This window comes from Sebastes umbrosus, chromosome 7 (assembly GCF_015220745.1).
Source record: "Sebastes umbrosus isolate fSebUmb1 chromosome 7, fSebUmb1.pri, whole genome shotgun sequence".
Classification (NCBI taxonomy): domain Eukaryota; kingdom Metazoa; phylum Chordata; class Actinopteri; order Perciformes; family Sebastidae; genus Sebastes; species Sebastes umbrosus.
Window position 1 is genome coordinate 11,202,218 of NC_051275.1, and position 19,011 is coordinate 11,221,228.

Here is a 19,011-nt window from a genome sequence, read left to right on the forward strand (position 1 = left end):
AGATATGAAAGTAAGCCTGCTTACTGCTTTGAATTATGCTCTTATATTAGTTTTAGATTTGTTTGTATTTGACAATTCTGTTTCACACCACCGGGTTTGCAGCTGAAAGAATAAGTTGGAATGAAATGTCATGCACGTCATAATTTCCCCACAGGGATGAATAAAGTATCTTCTATTCTATAAGAATACATCTAAGCAACACATTAATTTATTGGAATACACAAATTACAGTCGAATCTACTCGTGCCTAAATGGGGCAGTGATATTATAAGTTTCTTCATTTAAACATTTACATGATTTTTTACCAGCCTGCATTTGGCAACTGTGTTACTGGTTGTCTGGATTATGTGTTTATCTTCTTCGTATTTGTCTAATATCATAGTTGCTCTTCATTTGTCAAATATGTCGCTCACGGTAGACTTGTCTTAAAAACAGTCCAAAAACTACTAGTAAACATGAAAAATTATCTCCCAAATCCAAAAACTAGGGAGCTTAAACTCAAACTTGTGATGTCATAGGGTACAAAGTGTGGAGCTGCTCCATAGACAATGAAATAAGAGAGATTATGAAGATGACACTGAGAGCAGCCAGGGGAATGTGAGTGAGTATATGGGAACATTTTCTGTTTCACAACTGAGAACACTACAATAGAATAAAGATAAACATCCTGTGGTCTCCCATTCATTGTCTATGGAGCAGCTCCACACTTTATACCCGATGACATCACAAGTTTGAGACTTACTTCTCTGGTTTCTGGCTCTGACAGAGAGGAGCTCATGTTCACTAATATTGATTGAACTTTTGTAGGCCATGGAAATAACATATTGGAATTCTTAATTCAGGTGGTGTTCCCCTTTAAGACATATAACAAAAATATACCCTTGGTATGTTGAACTCGCTTCGTAGTACAGGCCTCAGCTACGTTCTTGTTTTTAGCTATTTCTATGTAAGAAACATTGAGAGCAACGAAAAAAACTGAGTCATATTCATTGTGAGTGTTCACATTCTTGGTCAATAAAGCAGATTCTGATATTATATATAAAACTATGTAGGACACTACACTAATCACTCATTAATGGAGAACTCCTCAGCCAGCATTGTATCTAAACTGGTTTCACTTTGCTCATTTTATTGTAGGCCTACTAGTTAATAATTGATCACTGCAAAGCTGTATTATGTAGAAAAATAAAATACACCCTGGCCAGCAGGTTATGATCAGCCCATTTCAAATAATAACTTTTATTATTTCAATTCTCCGAGCACACTAGATTTTGTTCAGCAAAAATGAATCAGATCAAAATATTTTAGTATCGATAAACACCATATTCATTGAGAAAAAAACAAAAAAATAAGACTGAGCGGGCGGCTTGAGTTGGGGCTTAGGGTAACAATAACCAAGAAGTGGATAACACCTTAAACCAACAGCAGTAATCCAAGCTGAGCTGCTGAACCCCCAGCTACAATCCATGATCTGTGGCAACTAACACCAGACGATAAGCTTTCTGGAGACTAAACACGCCAAATGACTTTTAAATGGCAAAACACACAAACTGACTGACTTCCCTTTAAACAACAACGACTTTTGGTAAGGCAAACTGATGACTGACAAGACAGTTGAAGATTACCAACATTTACCAACATTTACCATTTCAGTTCAGTGATTCAGAGTGTCCTGTTGTACTGCAGCACAGCCTGGCTCAGTAGTATATCTGTAAAACTTAAAACTAAACTTTATAGCCAAATCAAAATCTGCGCGAAGATCATTGGCCAACCTGTGACACCCTCCTTTCAAGCAACTCACAACAAGAGTAGGCTCAGACTTGCCAACAGCATCTCTTCTGATCCCTTACATGTTTTAAATGGGGAATATCAACTTCTGCCCTCCAAGAGGCGATTTAGAGTCCCTACATTTAACCGCATCAGGCTAAAGAACGCTTTTGTCCTTCAGTCCAACTTGTTGCTAAATAATAATTAATGTGCTGTTAAAGACATGTAAAGCCAGAGGACAAATGGTAATTTTTTAATGGGTTATGTGTGACTAATTGGGATGTGTTTTGTTTTTTGTCTGATGGGTCTTACTTGTCTGTCTGTCTATGGTAACAGTATGTCTATTGTATGTGTACTTTCTCTCAAACTGAGCTGCCTATGGATGCAAAATGAATTTCAGTGCAAACTGACAATAAAGTTGTATCATATCGTATTTTTCTGACTATATATATTTTTTTTAATTTAATATTAACAAAGCTTGACCATTACAGAAAGCTCTACAGTTTAGGGCTTTAATGTTACAACTGATTATGCTAATATATCTAGTAAATGTGAAGCATGAGCCATAATGTAAATAATGTAAATAGTAGCTAGACTCCTTGTGGAGAACTAAAGCTTTTATAATGGTTGTTTGAGCTGCCATGTCCAGCAGACTATATCTGACAGTGTTTTGTAGAGAGATGAGCTAGCAGGGAGAGCAGACCTTCATCCTCACATTGCACTAACTTCATCAGCTCCTCTGAGTCCAGCGTGTTAGCCCAGTCACATCTTATTTGTTTACATTAGATAGCCAGGCCTGCTAATGTTAGCTAGCTAGCTGGCACCAAATATTAGCTAAAGTAAATGATAGCTTTACACAGATGCTTATGTTGCAGGTTTAAATGTCATATTGCTCTGTGGTGTATTATTTCACTAGCTTTTGGTAAGGCAAACTGATGACGGACAAGACAGTTGAAGATTACCAACATTTACCATTTTTCCGACTATATTTTTGTAATATTTAATATTATATTATATTATTTAATATTATATTTAACATACCATTAACAGAAAGCTCTTCAGTTTAGGGCTGTGGGTTTAATGTTACAACAGATTATGCCAATATATCTAGTAAATGTGAAGAGTTTCAACATGAGCAATAATGTAAATAGTAGCTCTAGCTATATTCCTTGTGGAGAAATTGAGCTTGTATAATGGTTGTTTGAGCTGCCATGTCCAGCAGACAGTTCCATAGTGCAAAACATGTTAGTAAAAAGGCAGTAAAAAAGTTAGTAGTGCAAAGTACAAAGTACAAAAAAATATAACAGATATAAAAATACAAGGAGATGAAGAAAACTGTTAAAATTGAATATAGTGCAGAGTAACAGCTGTGATACAGGACTATTAAAAAAGTGAATATAGTGCAGAAGAGACTGTTTAAAGTGAATATAGTGCAGGGTAACAACTGAGATACAAGACTATTTAAAAAGTGAATATAGTGCAGAAGAGACTGTTTAAAGTGAATATAGTGCAGGGTAACAACTGAGATACAAGACTATTTAAAAAGTGAATATAGTGCAGAAGAGACTGTTAAAAGTGAATGTAGTGCATTAATATCTGTCCTGCAGAATAGTAGCTCCAGCTAGATTCCTTGTGGAGAAATGAAGCTTGTATAATGGTTGTTTGAGCTGCCATGTCCTGCAGACTATACCAGTGGACATAGTCTGACAGTGGTTTGTAGAGAGATGAGCTAGCAGGGAGAGAGCAAACCTTCATCCTCACATTGCACTAACTTCATCAGCTCCTCTGAGTCCAGCGTGTTAGCCCAGTCACATCTTATTTGTTTACATTAGATAGCCAGGCCTGCTAATGTTAGCTAGCTAGCTGGCAGCACAGACTAGCTAAGGTACCTTTAAATGATAGCTTTACACAGATGTGCAGGTTTAAATGTCCCTGTCATGTTGCTCTGTGGTGTATTATCTCACTGGCTAACATTAGGGACAACACATCCCGGGACAAATGCGGGACACATCCTGCTAATTGATGGTGGAAGACGGCGCTAGCTACAAAAGATCTTTTACAGCTGAGGACAAACAACACAGACACATTCCTGTCGAATAAACTCACTCCTGACGGGAGAAACTAATCCTCAAATGAGTTAATAAAGCAGCAGCTGGTCTGTGTGGATGTGTAAATGTGGTGGGCCCTCTCTCTCTCTCTCTCCCTCTCTCTCTGTCTCTCTCTCTCTCCACTACCAGGCTCTGCTACACCCCATCCAGCTGAATCAACCCATCTTACCTGCTCATCAAATCTAGTAATCACGGCCTGAACCCACTCCACTGGTTTGTGAGCCGCCATGGCCGGGCGGAGGACTCCACCAGCGGGGCTGCTGCTGCTAGGTCCAAGCTGGAGTAGGGCCGGCAGCTCACACGCTTATTTATGAATGAAATATCTGTCCTGAGTCGATGGGATAGGACGAGAGGGGCGAGTATTTTTCCCTTTCTGTAGGCTTCACCATGCCAGCGCCATGACACACCACCGGAAGTCTTCTTCACAGAAATTGATGGGAGGTGTTGGAGAGCAAAGGGGTCAAGCTAGGTGCTAGGAGAATCCCCACTTCCGGTGCTCAACCTTCAAAGTAAAGATTGTTGACCATTATCTTGTTTAATAAATAAAAACGCACAGGCGAAGTAGACAACACCTGAAAGGTCAAATATAAACTTAAAAAAGATACTAGGAATCCCCCTGTTTCTGTTTAAAGGTCCCATATTATTAAAAAAAAAGTGAGATTTTCATGTTTTTTTTATTATAAAGCAGGCTTAAAGGGACTGTTTGTAAGAATCAGAAATGCTTGTTGACAGCAACACCTGTGGCCGTTAAGTCAACGAAAGTCAGCATCGGGCTCGCGCTTATTCGTTCTTAATAGACATGAACGAGCATCGATCAAAACAGTGAGGCGACACACGTCAGCTAAAACCACAATATCACTCTATATTTCAGCTGCTTGGCAGTAATGTTAGCTGACCAGACAAAGGTCTTTCCATGAATCAATGCTGATCCTAGTGTTGGCTTTTCCTGCTTCAGCCTCACGACCGGGTGCCGCAGGGAGACACAGGCACCCGGTCGGAGACGATAACGTTTCTCGCTGCGGAGCCCCGTCACGTCACAAGACACGGGAAACCTCTGTTGGTCTCGAGGAGCTGCAGCATTTATTTCTGCACAAACGTCCACTGTACATTCACTAGATATTCTCAGAGCTAAACTAACTCTTCTGCAGTGTGTAGTGTGCGCGCATGAACGTGTAGAGGTGGAGCGAGAACGAGCGTGGTGTGTGAGTGAAGGCAGGCAGGTAGAGGAGCAGAGTATAGCAGAGACTCCAGTCCTGGAGACCAAAGCTACGGTCTCCCCCGCGAACTACAACCGCGGCCAACACTGTTTTGCAAGACGGGCTTCACTAGATAGGACTTTGAGGTTTTGGTGCTTCCGTGTAGTTTGTGTTGGAGTCTGATGGTGCATGTCCACAGGGAGTCTGAACAGCGAAGCCACACGCGAGCGCGCATATGCGAGCGCGCATATGCGAGCGCGAATGGGAAACCGACCTGGTAGATTTATACGTGTAAAAAGTTACAAACAGTCCCTTTAAATCCTATATAAATACTGTGAAAGTATCGAAACAATCAATCCACAGGGAAATACACACAGCCCGTATTCAGAAACTCTGCATTTGAAACAAGCCGTCAGGATTTCTGCCCACTCGTGATGTCACGAATATACAATATTTAGACCCTTGACACAATTTTAAACGTAGACATTCTAAATGTGTTCCAGTTTATTCCTGGTTGCAGTGTATGTGAATGTCATCAGCTGACAGGAAGTAAACATGGACCCAAGCTGTTGCCTAGCAATGCAATTCTGTAGCAATTCCGTCAAAATGCACTAAAACGGAGCGTTTCAGACAGAGGGTAAATACAGGTATATTTAGGCTGACAGTATGAAGAAAATAAAGTGTTTTTTGAACATTACAGCATGTCACATGTTCTAGTAGACACACAAAATACAAGTATGAACCTGAAAATGAGTACGATATGGGACCTTTAAAGTGCATTTTCTTTATTTTAGCCCCTTATGTTAGTGTTGGACATCTTGCTTTTAGAGCTACTGGAACTGTGAACTGTTACAACCTCTGGATTTACTGCGATAAGCACCACGTAGCAGCCTACTGTGCTCAACCGACTACAGCAGTTTTTTCATGTGATGTTGTTTTTTGTTTTATTTTGAAGGAAGATCTCCCTTATTTCCGGTACTAATGTAGAAAATGATGGGGCTTTAACAGGTCGTTTCGTGCGCATGCGTCAACTACAGTCAGGCCTATCAGGATGTTTTTAGTAGAATGGATTTTATTGTTTTCATTAACAAATCTTAGACCTTCTAAATATTTGGACAAAAAACAATTAGGAGACTTAAAACTGGCAATTAAATGAATCTTTCAGAATTATATAGAATGTAGCCTATAAGAATTCAAAGTTATTGGGACACAAAATTGTCCCCTAGATTCAAGATTCAAGATTCAAGATTCAAGCCCTTTATTGTCATTGTGGAGTACAACGAAATTAGATTGTGACAATCCCATAGGTGCTAATGAAAGGATAATTCAATAAAAAAAGAGATAGTGCAATATAAATATAAAAAATATAAAAGATAATACAATATAAAAATACAATATGTATATTGATGAGATGACAGTTTTGCCAGATTACAGTTTTGCCAGATTACTGCACAAAGTGTCTGTCAGATAATTATGTAATAATTGCACAGCATCATATAATCATTGCACAGAGTGATCAGCATATGTTATTGCACATATCCGTAACAGTAGATTTACAGTATTTACATTGCACAAAAGTGCCACAAAAGTGACCAACGTGTTATTGCACATGTCCGTAACAGCCCTTTACATTTACAGAATCAGAATTTCAGAATCTGCTTTATTGGCCAAGTGTGTGTATACATACTAAGAATATGACCTTTGATGGTTTTCGTTGCTCTACAGCTAAAAACAAGGACAACAAAGCTCAACAAAGATCGGTAAAAATAGACAGAACTATGTATATACAAGAAGGTGAAAAAGATGGAAAAAGGTTATTCAGTATATATATGTGTATATATATATATATATATATATATATATATATATATACATTATGATATGTCATTGGATTATAATTATTAATGTGTTCATTGATTTAATGTCGCAGCTAGTAAAGGTGGAACTCATTTTAACTACTGTATCCTTAATAATTATATACTACTTAGTAATATAACATAGTTAATTAGTTGATTTATAATTTGTATTCGAAAATGAATCTGCAAAGTAACTAGTATCTAATAATGTCAAATAAATGTATTGAAGTTAAAGGTACAATATTTCCCTCTGAGATGTAGCCTAGTGGAGTAGAAGTGGGCTATAAAGTTACATAAAAATGGAAAAACTTAAGTAAAGTAAGTGTACCTCAAAATTGTACTTAAGTACAGTACTACCCTTAATGTACTTAGTTACATTCCACCGCTACCAGAGCACAAACATGTTTACAAGAGCACAAGATCTTTTAACAGATCTAGCCTCTTAATGTTGCTCTCAAAGTGCACCAGTTTGATGTGATTAACTTTAAAATGTACAAAATTGTCTTATAAAAGAAGTAATTGTTTTTTATCAACTTTTTTCTAATTTTATCAAATACAAAAGTTCAAACATACATCTGTAAAAGGTTAAAAAAAGGGGGGGGGGGGGGGGGGGGGAGAGAGGGGGGGGAAGCTTTTCAAAAAATAAAAAGCCTTTATTCAATTGGGTATTTCATGATGAAATGCTAAAAAACAATGCTGGTACATGTAAGATTGGGTAACAACCCACGCGTAGCGGCACAAACAGCCTTCTTCAGGGTGTACATCTGTAAAACATGACATTAGGTCATTACAATACATCTGAGAACATGACTAACACAAAAGTGTTTTGTGTGTGTGTGTGTGTATATTTATATATTTATATATATATATATATATATATATATATATATATATATATGTATAAGTGGGTGGTTGTACAGTACATGTATGCATGTATGTTATTTTAAGTGTTCATCTGAGTGCTGAGGGTAACTGTTGTTGTGTCTGGTTGTTTTGGCGTTCAGTGCTCTGTAGCGCCTCCCAGAGGGGAGAAGCTGGAACAGGTTGTGTCCAGGGTGTGAAGGGCCTGCAGTGATGCTTCCCACCCATTTCATGATGATGGAGTTGGTGTTGGACGCCCACTTTAGATTGTGGAAGATTGTGGGGGGCAGTGTTGGAGGGCTCCTCCCTCCACAGCTCCAGGTTGTTATCTGCACCAGAGGGCAGATTCATCACCGTCCCAGATGTGGCCACTGACCAACGCGTATGTCCCTGGGGAGTGGAGGTGTTGCAGGATGTAGTTGACTGCATCATCCACTGACCTCGCTGATGGAGGGTTTCTTGGGGATGATTGTGGAGCGTTTGAAGCAGGAGGGGACCTCACACAGCTCCAGTGATCTGGTGAAGATCTGTGTGAAGATGGGGGACGTTCACACACCACCTGGGCTCGCATGCCTTCCTGATCTCCTGTCTCTGAAAGAACTTTTGAAGCTTGTTTTTATATCAACTTGTCATCAGATGCAAACATGTACATGTTGCTGCATGACTCAGTGGTATTAATGCCACAGTACCTCAGGGGTGGAACATGAGTTGTTGTTGGTCTTTTATTATAATTACATTTGTTTATTGTTGAAAGAATTGGAGTGTTGCAAGATAGAGAATGATGCACTAAAACCAAAATCATCTAGCAGGTGCCAGCTGACTGGACTCAGAGAGGCTGAGCAAATGCATGGGTCTGAAATGAGCTTTTATGGAACTGGAATCTAATTAGGTCGAATGTCAATTAAAGCTGCAGTGGGTAGAAATGGAGCAAATATGATTAAAAAAGTTATTTTTATAAAATGGTCACTATATCCTGACAGTAGTGCATGAGGTAATCTGTTTAAAATCGTGTTCCTGTGTCCTCCGGTGTCCTCCGGTGTCCTCCGGTGCTCCTAATGGCATCTGCAAGGTTTCACAGACTGGAGGAAAACAACCAATCAGAGCTGATCTCTAGTCTGCCGTCCAGCTGCCGTCTCTGAACAGCTGTCAATCACTCACCAACTCCGACCAAACGGTCAAACTAGGCAGCGCTGATCAAATATGAATCAATATTCTGTTACGTTAATGCCTATTTCTCTCCTCAGATGTTTTCAGAATCATCTTGTAGTGTACTGTTTAGCTGTAAAATGAGAAAGTTTGTGACCCGGCAGCCATGTTGAAATCTCTTGAAGGAACGCCAGGCACCGCCCACCAGCTGGAGCACAGCCAATAGGAACGCTCTCTCTCTGAAATGACCTGTGTTCGGTCAAAGTCTCCTGTCACGGGCTAGATTTTCTAAAGCCTGAAAACAGAGCCATGAGGAGGAGCAGAAGTCTAGTTTTCTCTCAGAACACTTGAATTACAATATGCTGAAAGGTTATTATGGAATTTTTGCCCAATGACGCCAAAAATATACTGATTCATAAAGTTATTTTTATAAAACACTCACTATATCCTGACAGTAGTGCTTGAGACAGGTAATCTGAAAAAAATCATGTTCCTCTGTGTCCTCCGGTGTCCTCTGGTCGCTAGACTATCACAGGGCTCGTTAAAAACTACAGTGACTACAATCTTTTAAAAAATTAAACTATATATTTGTGAGTGGTTTTCAAAGATGTATATCTTCAGTATAAACCAATAGGCTTATAGCCGTACTCAGCAGAAGTACGATGTTTAGTAATACCTAAACACTAACTGTATACACCCCACCCTGTCATAAGACATTATTAAAGTCCACTGCCTGTGTGTAAGAGTTGAACACTTCTGACGGACATCAGTTAACCCCCACCCCCCACGGCACCCACTGAATCCCTCTTAAATGTGACTGAAAAACACATAGACACATCTACCAACACATAGACACCAATTTTCACCAGGATGGTCTTACAAATACAGATGTAGGCCATCAGAACAAGTTTTGATTAGTTACCTGATTAGTTTTCTTTATGACTAACACACATAAGCACTGAGATACACTCTTGGCTGGTTCCGCTGTAAAGAAGAAATACAGATAAATGTGCATTAACACTAACCGAACTCTAAATTATTTGAAAAAATCATTTATTGAACTGAAATAATCCAGTTGCAAATCTGTTAAGGCACCTTATTACATCTGCACAGATGTCACAAGTGACTCAAAGGTATAGTTGTCAATAACTTATTGGAAACAAATTGGGTAACATTCACATAAAAAAATTAGGGTGTGTGTTTGAACAAATTGGGACTTAAAAAAACGCAATCTGTAATTACATTCAATAAGATCCTCTTGAGCTGCATTCGGATGTTCAAACTGAATCCTTCTTTGTCACTAAAACACTTCTCATACATACTATGCATACAGATAGGTGTGAGTGCTGTCCAGAGAGTGGTACATGTAAGAGACCAGGCTCATGTTGCATTGACTTGAAATATTTAAAACAGCACGGCGTCAAAAGTTTAGACATTTTTTTAACACCTCTGGTCAAAGTTGACAAGCTCTGCACGAGTCCTTTGGTATGCATGATATTGCATAATTTTGTAAGACATCAACATGAATCCATGTGCTGCTCTGAAATGAACAGGATTAAATGGAAGTCATCGTCATTCATCTGAAGGCACCGAGGAGAAACTCTTTCTCCGCTCAGTTTCATTTCTTCCTTCTGCAGCTTGAATCCTGCTGAGAGCAAAGAAATGCACTTTGGGGGCTGGCTTTCATTAAGACACATGGTCGGCCGGTCACTGGCCTACAGAGGGACGGTTGTCACATGATGGGGGTAATCCTTTGGGTATAGCCATTGTCAGTTTGGGACTTCATGTCTTCTTAGTAGACCATTAATGTCTACTCTATAGCACCAGGCCTGGTGGCCACATAGACGAAAACAACGATGATCAGCACCACTACAGCCAGTGTAGGCAGTACTATAGTGGCCACCTGCTGACGGGCTTCCTGCATGGCCTGCTTACGCTCCTTCTTGTCCTTCGACGTTTCTTTTTTGGGTTTGCCTTTGAGCTGCCTCATGATGTCTCCTCACCGCTCACTCACAGAAACCTGACAGACAGAAACATACTGTAATGAGTCAGCATTCAAGTCAAGTTGTAGACAGCTGAGCATCATTTTCCTAGAGACAGACATTGGACCTCATGCCAGAACCTTTTCATATTCTTCTACTAAACCTCTTGTACTTTTTTCTGTCAGGTTTGTTCATACAAGTCGGATTCATCAAACTCGTTGTAAATCGTTTGTTTCAGCCTGTCCATAAGGTGGTTCACATTTGTAATATATGATTGTTAGCATAATCAACACTATAACACTATCATTCATTCACAATAATACAACAAAGAGAAAAAGGAAGAATTTCACACCCAGAGGAAGTGAGAGACATTTCCTAACAACTAAACTGTAGCACCTAAGCAGACCCAAACAGTTTTAACGATTGATTCACATTATCTTACAGTATAAGCTCTTTTCACTAAAGATAAGTATTGGGTGAAGGTACATTATAACATTATCATGATGTGTTCAAATGTCATCTTGTAAAATGTAGTTTTTGGTGAGAAACTTGAATAAATCCAGTTGTTTGAAGGAGATGTTTTCACAGCAATATAAAATAGATAATAGAGAGAGAATTATGACCTGTTTAACTTCCTAACAAAAAGTAGCATAACAACGGTAATAAAGGAGAGGATGTTGAAGTACATGGGATTTATTAATTTACTTTTGTTTTTTACCTTGGTAGTGAATTGGTATCGAGAATCGGGGAATTTTACTAGTGTTGATATCGACTACTAAATGTCTGGTATGGTGACATCACTACTGTAGGCCTATGGGAACAAAACGCTTAAAATGGTTTATTGCCAAAAGGTGCAGAGAAAAATTTTGGGTGCACCTAAATGAAAAAGTAACACGCAACCAATGTAAAAAGTTAGTCGGGAGCCCTGTTCTTCCAGAACCTGAACCGCTGGGCGGGCTCGTCTCACCCCTGAGGAAAGACAGAGACGCATTAACAGCTGTCTGTATTGTGATCAAGATGGCCAGTAACTGGAGCGTCTGTGGCTCAGAGGTAGAGAAGGTTGTCCACCAATCGGAAGGTCGGTGGTTCGATCCCCGGCTCCTCCGGTCACATTGAAGTGTCCTTGAGCAAGATACTGAACCCCAAAATGCTCCTGAATGCTGAGCCATCGGTGTGTGAATTAGTATTTAGATTAGATCCTGATGGGCAGGTTGCATGGCAGCCTCTGCCGTCAGTGTATGAATGCTGACATGTAGTGGGTTTTGGATTATTGCAGAAAATCAGCTCTATGACAAACAAATGTTTAAGATACTTTGCGTTTTGTTAAGCAAAATAATCTCCACTAATGAACACCACTTTATGATTTTTGCAGCATGAATGCAATCACCAGGAGTAAAAAGCTAAGCTATAAACTAACTACACCACGGTCACTTTAGAGCGAGTAAACACAACAAGGCTGTAAAGGAGGACGAGTCGGCTTGATGACGTTTCTCGTCTCATTTAGCCACCTGTTAGCAACCGCCTTTTTTAAGACACATAAAAGCTTCAAAATTCACAAGTGGGATATTTACTGACGTATTTTATGTCGTAAAGCAACACATTAACATCTCGGCCTGTGTTAACCACAGACCTTATTTCAGGCATCTAACTAAAAAGACATTAAAAAAAACATTGAATTTCAGACGAGGGAACCGTGCTAAAGTGCTAAAATGCTAATATGCTAACTTATTTCCTGGTTTTAGGCAAGGCCTATTGAAGGAGGCTGGGTCACGCGTCATCAACGCGTCATATCTCCAGGGATATAACACATGCGCAGTAAAATCTGGTCTGCCCTCGCCGAAATTGAGCCAATCGCAAGGCACGACCGCAGCTTCAGTCATACTGCGTATGCGTTATACCCCCATACCCCAAGACCGATGTCCGCCCGTGACCCAGCCTCCTTTCCATAGGCCTTGGTTGTAGGAGTCATTCCTGCAACACTCTATTACGCGTGACTATTACACACGGCTGTGAACATATAGCTCCTGTACCATTAATTCATCACATGCACATGTAAACCATCATCGCTGTGATACCTCAGTCATTATTATTCAACATCAGAAAGATGATCAATGATTCATTTATAGCACTCATATTTAAACAGACTTTACAAATGGCTTCACAATTTAGAATAAAATGAAAAGACAACTGATACGGGGAAATAACGTTGAGCCATTATTATTATTTCCAAATGAACCTGTGATTTAAAGTGTTCAGATATAAGTGCCAGAGAACAACTAGCAGAAATTCCACGGCGGACCAGAGTGAGTCAATGAAGTGGTGAGAGTTCAAATCTAAAGCTAGAGTTATATCTATCATGTAGAATGTAGGGCTGAATCCTTCAAAGCTTCGACCGTTGCCGTGGTAATCGACCTCCAAATCAGTATTCAAATGCTTAGTTTTTTTTGTTTTGTTTTTTAAGTATGTAATAAAAAAGTATAAATCCCAAAATAGCCCATGAAATAAGGAATAATCTCACAACATTATTCATATTCAATATTCATTATTATTAGTTATTATCAGACGGATAATGCTGGTTGTTGTGTGTAGAGGTGTGTGTGTGTGTGGGTCTTCCAATACCTTAGAATATTTCTCACCGAAGCTTCGAAGTCCAGAAAATAATATTTAGGACAAACAGATAAAATACCCGGCAGCACCGGGTCTATCCTGTAAACCGGGTCTATCCTGTAAACTGGGTCTCTCTCTCTGATTGACTTTGTCTGTAAGCACGCATGTGACGCAGCGTAGCGACTCGTATGCCAGGCGGTGCCACCTCACCTTTTTCACGTGAACACCTAAAAATTAAAAATGATATACACTCACGGTACAAGGTGTACCTCATAAAGTGGCCGGTGCTAGTACCGTGTGGTCTTCTGCTGCTGTAGCCCATCTGCTTCAAAGTTGGACGTGTTGTGCGTTCAGAGATGGTATTCTGCATATCTTGGTTGTATCGAGTGGTTATTTGAGTTACTGTTGCCTTTCTATCATCTCGAACCACTCTGCCCATTCTCCTCTGACCTCTGACATCAACAGGGCATTTCCGTCCACACAACTGCCGCTCACTGGATATTTTCTCTTGTCCGGACCATTCTCTGTAAACCCTAGAGATGGTTGTGCATGAAAATCCAAGTAGATCAGCAGTTTTTTAAATACTCAGACCAGCCCGTCTGGCACCAACAACCATGCCACGTTCAAAGTCACTTAAATCCCCTTTCTTCCCCATTCTGATACTCGGTTTGAACTTCAGCAAGTCGTCTTCACCACGTCTAGATGCCTAAATGCATTGAGTTACTGCCATGTGATTGGCTGATTAGCTATTTGTGTTAACAAGCAATTGAACAGGTGTGCCTAATAAAGTGGACGGTGAGTGTATATTCCATTGGTAATGATAAGTTTCTCTCCCCATGCTTTGATGCTACACTGGTTACAGAAAATGAGCCAAACAAAGTAGTCACTCATCTGGCGACAGCACTGTGCTTTCCTACGCCTTGACAAGAGTGTTTGGATGAGGTAGAGCTGCAACGATTAGTCGACTAATTGATTAGTCAATGGACAGAAAAATAGTCAACAACTATTTTGATAATTGATTAATCGTTAAAGTAATTTTCATGAAAAAATTGCAGAAAATGCTGTTTTCCATCTCTCAAATAACGAGATTTCCTGCCTTTCTCTGTTTTGCATCATGTTAAACTGAATATCTCTGGGTTTTGGCCTGACAAAATGACACAATATGCTGAAACGTTATTATGGGATTTTTGCCCAATGATGCCAAAAACATTCTGCCTACTGCAGGTTTAACTGCTCATTAGTTAGTTAAAAGCAATTTTCAAGTGTTTGTTAATTAAACATGTGGGAAGAAAGGAAAACCAATAAAGTTAGCCGCTTAGAGGCCAGGACAAAAAAAACCCATTGACAATCAAAATCACTAGACTATGCTCTGTAACATTAACAATACGCAGTAACGTTACATAAAGAGAATAAAGTCATAATATCATAAAGTAGTAATTGTACGTGTTATTTTAGAGGGGAAATAGTTTGAAAATGAGGAACGTGGAGCATCTTGTGAAGTTATACTTTAGTTTAAGTTTCACAAATAACCAAATACTTCATCTTTTGACACATCAGCAACACATTATCATCAGGACGTTGAAAAGATTGTAAAAGAAACTGCATTTATTCTGAAGAAGGAACCACACGGACCTAATGGGGAAACTGACTCTTCTGTGGAGGAGGAAATTACTTTTTTTTCTCGTGAAGTTATGACTTTATTCTCGTAATATTACAACTTCTTTTCTAGTTAAGTTATGACTTTTATCTCGTAACATTACAACTTTGTTTCTCGTAAAGTTATGACTTTATTTTCGTGATATTACAACTTTTTTTCTCGTAAAGTTATGACTTTATTCTCATAATATTACGACTTTTTTTCTCGTAAAGTTATGACTTTAATCTCGTAATATTACGACTTTTTTCTCGTAAAGGTATGACTTTATTCTAGTAATATTACGACTTTTTTCTCGTAAAGGTATGACTTTATTCTACTAATATTACGACTTTATTCTCGAAAAGTTATGACTTTATTCTCATAATATTACAACTTTTTTTCTTGTAAATTTATGACTTTATTCTCATAATATTACAACTTTTTTTTCTCGTAAAATTATGACTTTATTCTCGTAATATTACGGCTCTTTTTTTCATAAAGTTATGACTTTATTCTCATAATATTAATCTCCGATTTATTTCCCCTCAATATGGCCCTAAAACTCCAGTGTATCTTTCAGACTAGTGGAAAGGAAACATCCAAAATACACATTTAGGTTTATTTTACTCCACATTGTCTATTTGCATTTGTAGACCAAATGTTAGCATTAGATAATGCCTCATTTGCATAATCAAACATTAGGTTTTTCTCAGACTCTAAGCCAGAAATCAGCACTTACATCCACCAAACTTTCAGTTTCATTCCTATCCATATTCTGAAGGTTTTTACAGACGGGTTTGTTCATAATATATCATTCATAACCCGATTTATAGAACATTTTATTCCTTAAAACATGGCAAAAATGTATTATTTTATGTCTGTTGACAGTATTTTCTGATTTATGTTAGTAAATGTTATAGTAATCCATTGTATAAGTAAAGGTATGGAAAGAGCTGGCAGTGGAGTACAAGAGGTCTGTTATGTTCTTCGTGGAATCTCAACCCCTTTTTTTAAGCTTTTGTTCTAATTTCTAAAATGTTCAGTGAGAAATACTCTTGTAAATACTCCCAAAAGGCACTGCACAACAATAATATTTTCTGCAGAGTATGCATTGCCTCAAATCCACACAGGCACATCAATGACGGGTAAAAACAAAAGCTAAACTCAATAAAAGCCAGCATGTATTCCCCAAGTGTCAAGAGGGGAAGTTACATAGTGATATCTAATAGTTCACATGTTCACCTGTACTGTCTGACTGGTCACACCTGAATTACAAACAAGTCTAACAACCTTTACTAAAAAGTTAGCATTAGATAATGCCTCATTTGCATAATCAAACATTAGGTTTTTCTTAGACTCTGAGCCAGAACTCTCCACTTAAGCAGCACTTAACATCCACCATACTTTCACTTTCATTCCTATATCCATAGTCTGAAGGGTTTTACAGGCGGGTTTATTCATATATCATTCATAACCCGATTTATAGAACATTTTGTTCCTAAAAATATGGCAAATTAGTTTTTTTTTTAACTCTATTCTTTCTTTTTGTCATTATTATTATTGTTATTTCTTTTCTTGGTTTTGTTTCGCTTTTGAATGTTGAGGTTGTTTTCTCTAGTGTACTTCATGGGTTTGTCTGTAAGCTCATCTAATTAAAAGTTGGTTTATAGACTGTTGTAATTACAGCCTTGAAAAAAGGGAGAAAAAAATATGGCAAATTATTTTATGTCTGTTGACAGTATTTACTGATTTATGTTAGTAATCAACTGTGGAAGTTTCATAGTGATATCTAATAGTTCACATGTTCACCTGTACTGTCTGACTGGTTACACATGAATTACAAACAAGTCTAACAACCTTTACTGGAACTAGTCTAGTAAGCAGTAACAACAAGGAGACAGATCTGAGGTCAGCTGCTGGTCAGAGGAACATAGTCCAGCTAACGTTACACACACCGGTCCGGAACCAACAACACTAATAAGGTCACGTTAACGGCAGCGACTCTGCCAGCTGACAACGTGAAGTTAAGACTTGACCTAGCTAGCACCACACAGAGCCGGACTGGACCTCTAGTTTCACCAGTTACCTGCACATTGTCTCTCATGTGTTACAACATGCTTGTTTAGGAGCAGTAACATGTTAGCTCCTCATGCTAGTTAGCATGTCCTAACTTTAGGACACATGAGCTGGTTAAGTTGCAACACTGAGAACAGACTGTTAGGTGTAACACTGAGAGTTAACTCACGGAGTTGAGAGTCCGAGTTGAGAAGAGTTTCCTCTCTGATAGTTTCTCCTGTCTTTCTCCTCCTCTGGTTGTCCTCCGGTCCCAGACGGCAGCATAAAGTACAGTAAGTTAGTAAAGTGTTGCTCCTAACGGAGCTCGACGTGGCAGTCAGTGGAGAGGCTGCTGGAGGAGGAACACCGCTGTCAAGACTGCCACCATGACAACAAACACACTTCCGGCCGTACCCTCCAAAATAAAACGCTCAATGAAGGCGTTGCCATTAGCACGTGCAGTCTACTCTGCATAATACAAATAATAATAATAATAATCATCATCATCATCATCATCGTCAAATATGCAAGAATTAAAGGGACTGTTTGTAAGAATCAGAAAAGCTTATTAACAGGATGTCAAAGACAGTCAGCAGTCTGGCATGGCTTATGCTCATTCTAGAAATAGACATGGCCGAGCATCGCTCAAAACAGTGAGGCGACACACCTCAGCTAAAACCACAATATCACTCTATATTTCACCTGCTTGGCAGTAATGTTAGCTGACCAGAAGGAGGTCTCTCCTTGAATCACTGCTGATCTTAGTGTTAGCTTTTCCTGCTTCAGCCTCCCAACCGTTGCCAGAGGGAGACACCGGCACCTGGTCGGAGACGATAACGTTTCTCGCTGCGGAGCCCCGTCACGTCACAAGACACGGGAAATGTCTGTTGGTCTGGAGGAGCTGCAGCAGTTATTTCTGCACAAACGTCCACTGTACATTCACTAGATATTCTCAGAGCTAACTAACTCTTCTGCAGTGTGGAGTGTGCGCGCATGCACGTGAGGTTGAGCGAGCTGAGTGAAGGTAAGCAGGCAGAGGAGCAGGGGAGCAGGGTACAGCAGAGACTCCGGCCCTGGAGACCAAAGCTACAGTCTCCCCCGAGTCCTCCGACTGCGGCCAACAATGTTTTGCAAGACGGGCTCCCCCAATCAGAATCATGCTACAGTGATGACACTCATACTGCACATGCTTAGTTAGACCTTCCCCTCACCAAGAAGACAGGAGACACATACATCTGTCCCTGCATTTATTGAAAGAAAATGTGTTTTGGAGGTATGAAAGTATTTTTTTTTCAAGATCTGTATTTTTGACATACTGTTCTGACCTTTTGTAAGAATGAATTAAAACTTAGTACTTTGAATCATTGTTTTGTGGACTTCTAAGTGACATGGTTAGCATGTGTCAGTGTGTTTAGCTAGCACATGGTCTTCTTGGGGACGGTTGCAGCAGCCATATCAAAACAGACCACACAACAGTATTTTTCTACATAAAAAAGTCATTGTGGGGTACATAAAATGATAGTTCACCCAAATACAAATTTGTGTTGCTTTTTTTTATACAAAAAAAAAGATTTTGTTAATAATGTTTACATTTATACATGCACAAGTCATTGTGATGTACATAATCATTGGAGTTATTAATGCAATGTTATTGTAATGGTCCATTAGCAAATTGTTGTCATGAAAGTGTCCATATGTTCAAATAGGAAAACTGAGAAACTTTTCTTTTGCAGGGTTAGCAGGTCACATTCAATGGGGTGAGAAAAATCTTTTTTTTTAAAACCAGTTGCAGTTTGT

At 39.2% G+C, this 19,011-nt stretch overlaps 2 protein-coding genes across 5 annotated transcripts in view; both read right to left on the bottom strand.

Moving 5' to 3' along the window:
- Positions 1-4,321, bottom strand: part of nf1a (neurofibromin 1a) — an 85,156-nt gene extending 80,835 nt beyond the window's left edge. For 3 of the 4 annotated variants that reach the window (XM_037774428.1, XM_037774429.1, XM_037774430.1), the window contains exon 1: positions 4,045-4,321. In XM_037774428.1, the coding sequence (XP_037630356.1) occupies positions 4,045-4,104 (60 nt within the window). In that variant the 5' untranslated portion in view covers positions 4,105-4,321. The remainder of the gene's footprint in view (positions 1-4,044) is intronic. The other variant, XM_037774427.1, reaches the window with a different exon arrangement.
- Positions 4,322-9,970: 5,649 nt separating this feature from the next.
- On the bottom strand, positions 9,971-17,612 carry smco4 (single-pass membrane protein with coiled-coil domains 4). The gene is made up of 2 exons (XM_037776450.1): positions 17,405-17,612; positions 9,971-10,954 (listed from the first exon to the last, which is right to left on the bottom strand). Exon 2 carries the CDS (start codon positions 10,922-10,924, stop codon positions 10,745-10,747), a length of 180 nt encoding a protein of 59 aa, XP_037632378.1. The 5' UTR covers positions 10,925-10,954; positions 17,405-17,612; the 3' UTR covers positions 9,971-10,744.
- Positions 17,613-19,011: the final 1,399 nt, after the last annotated feature.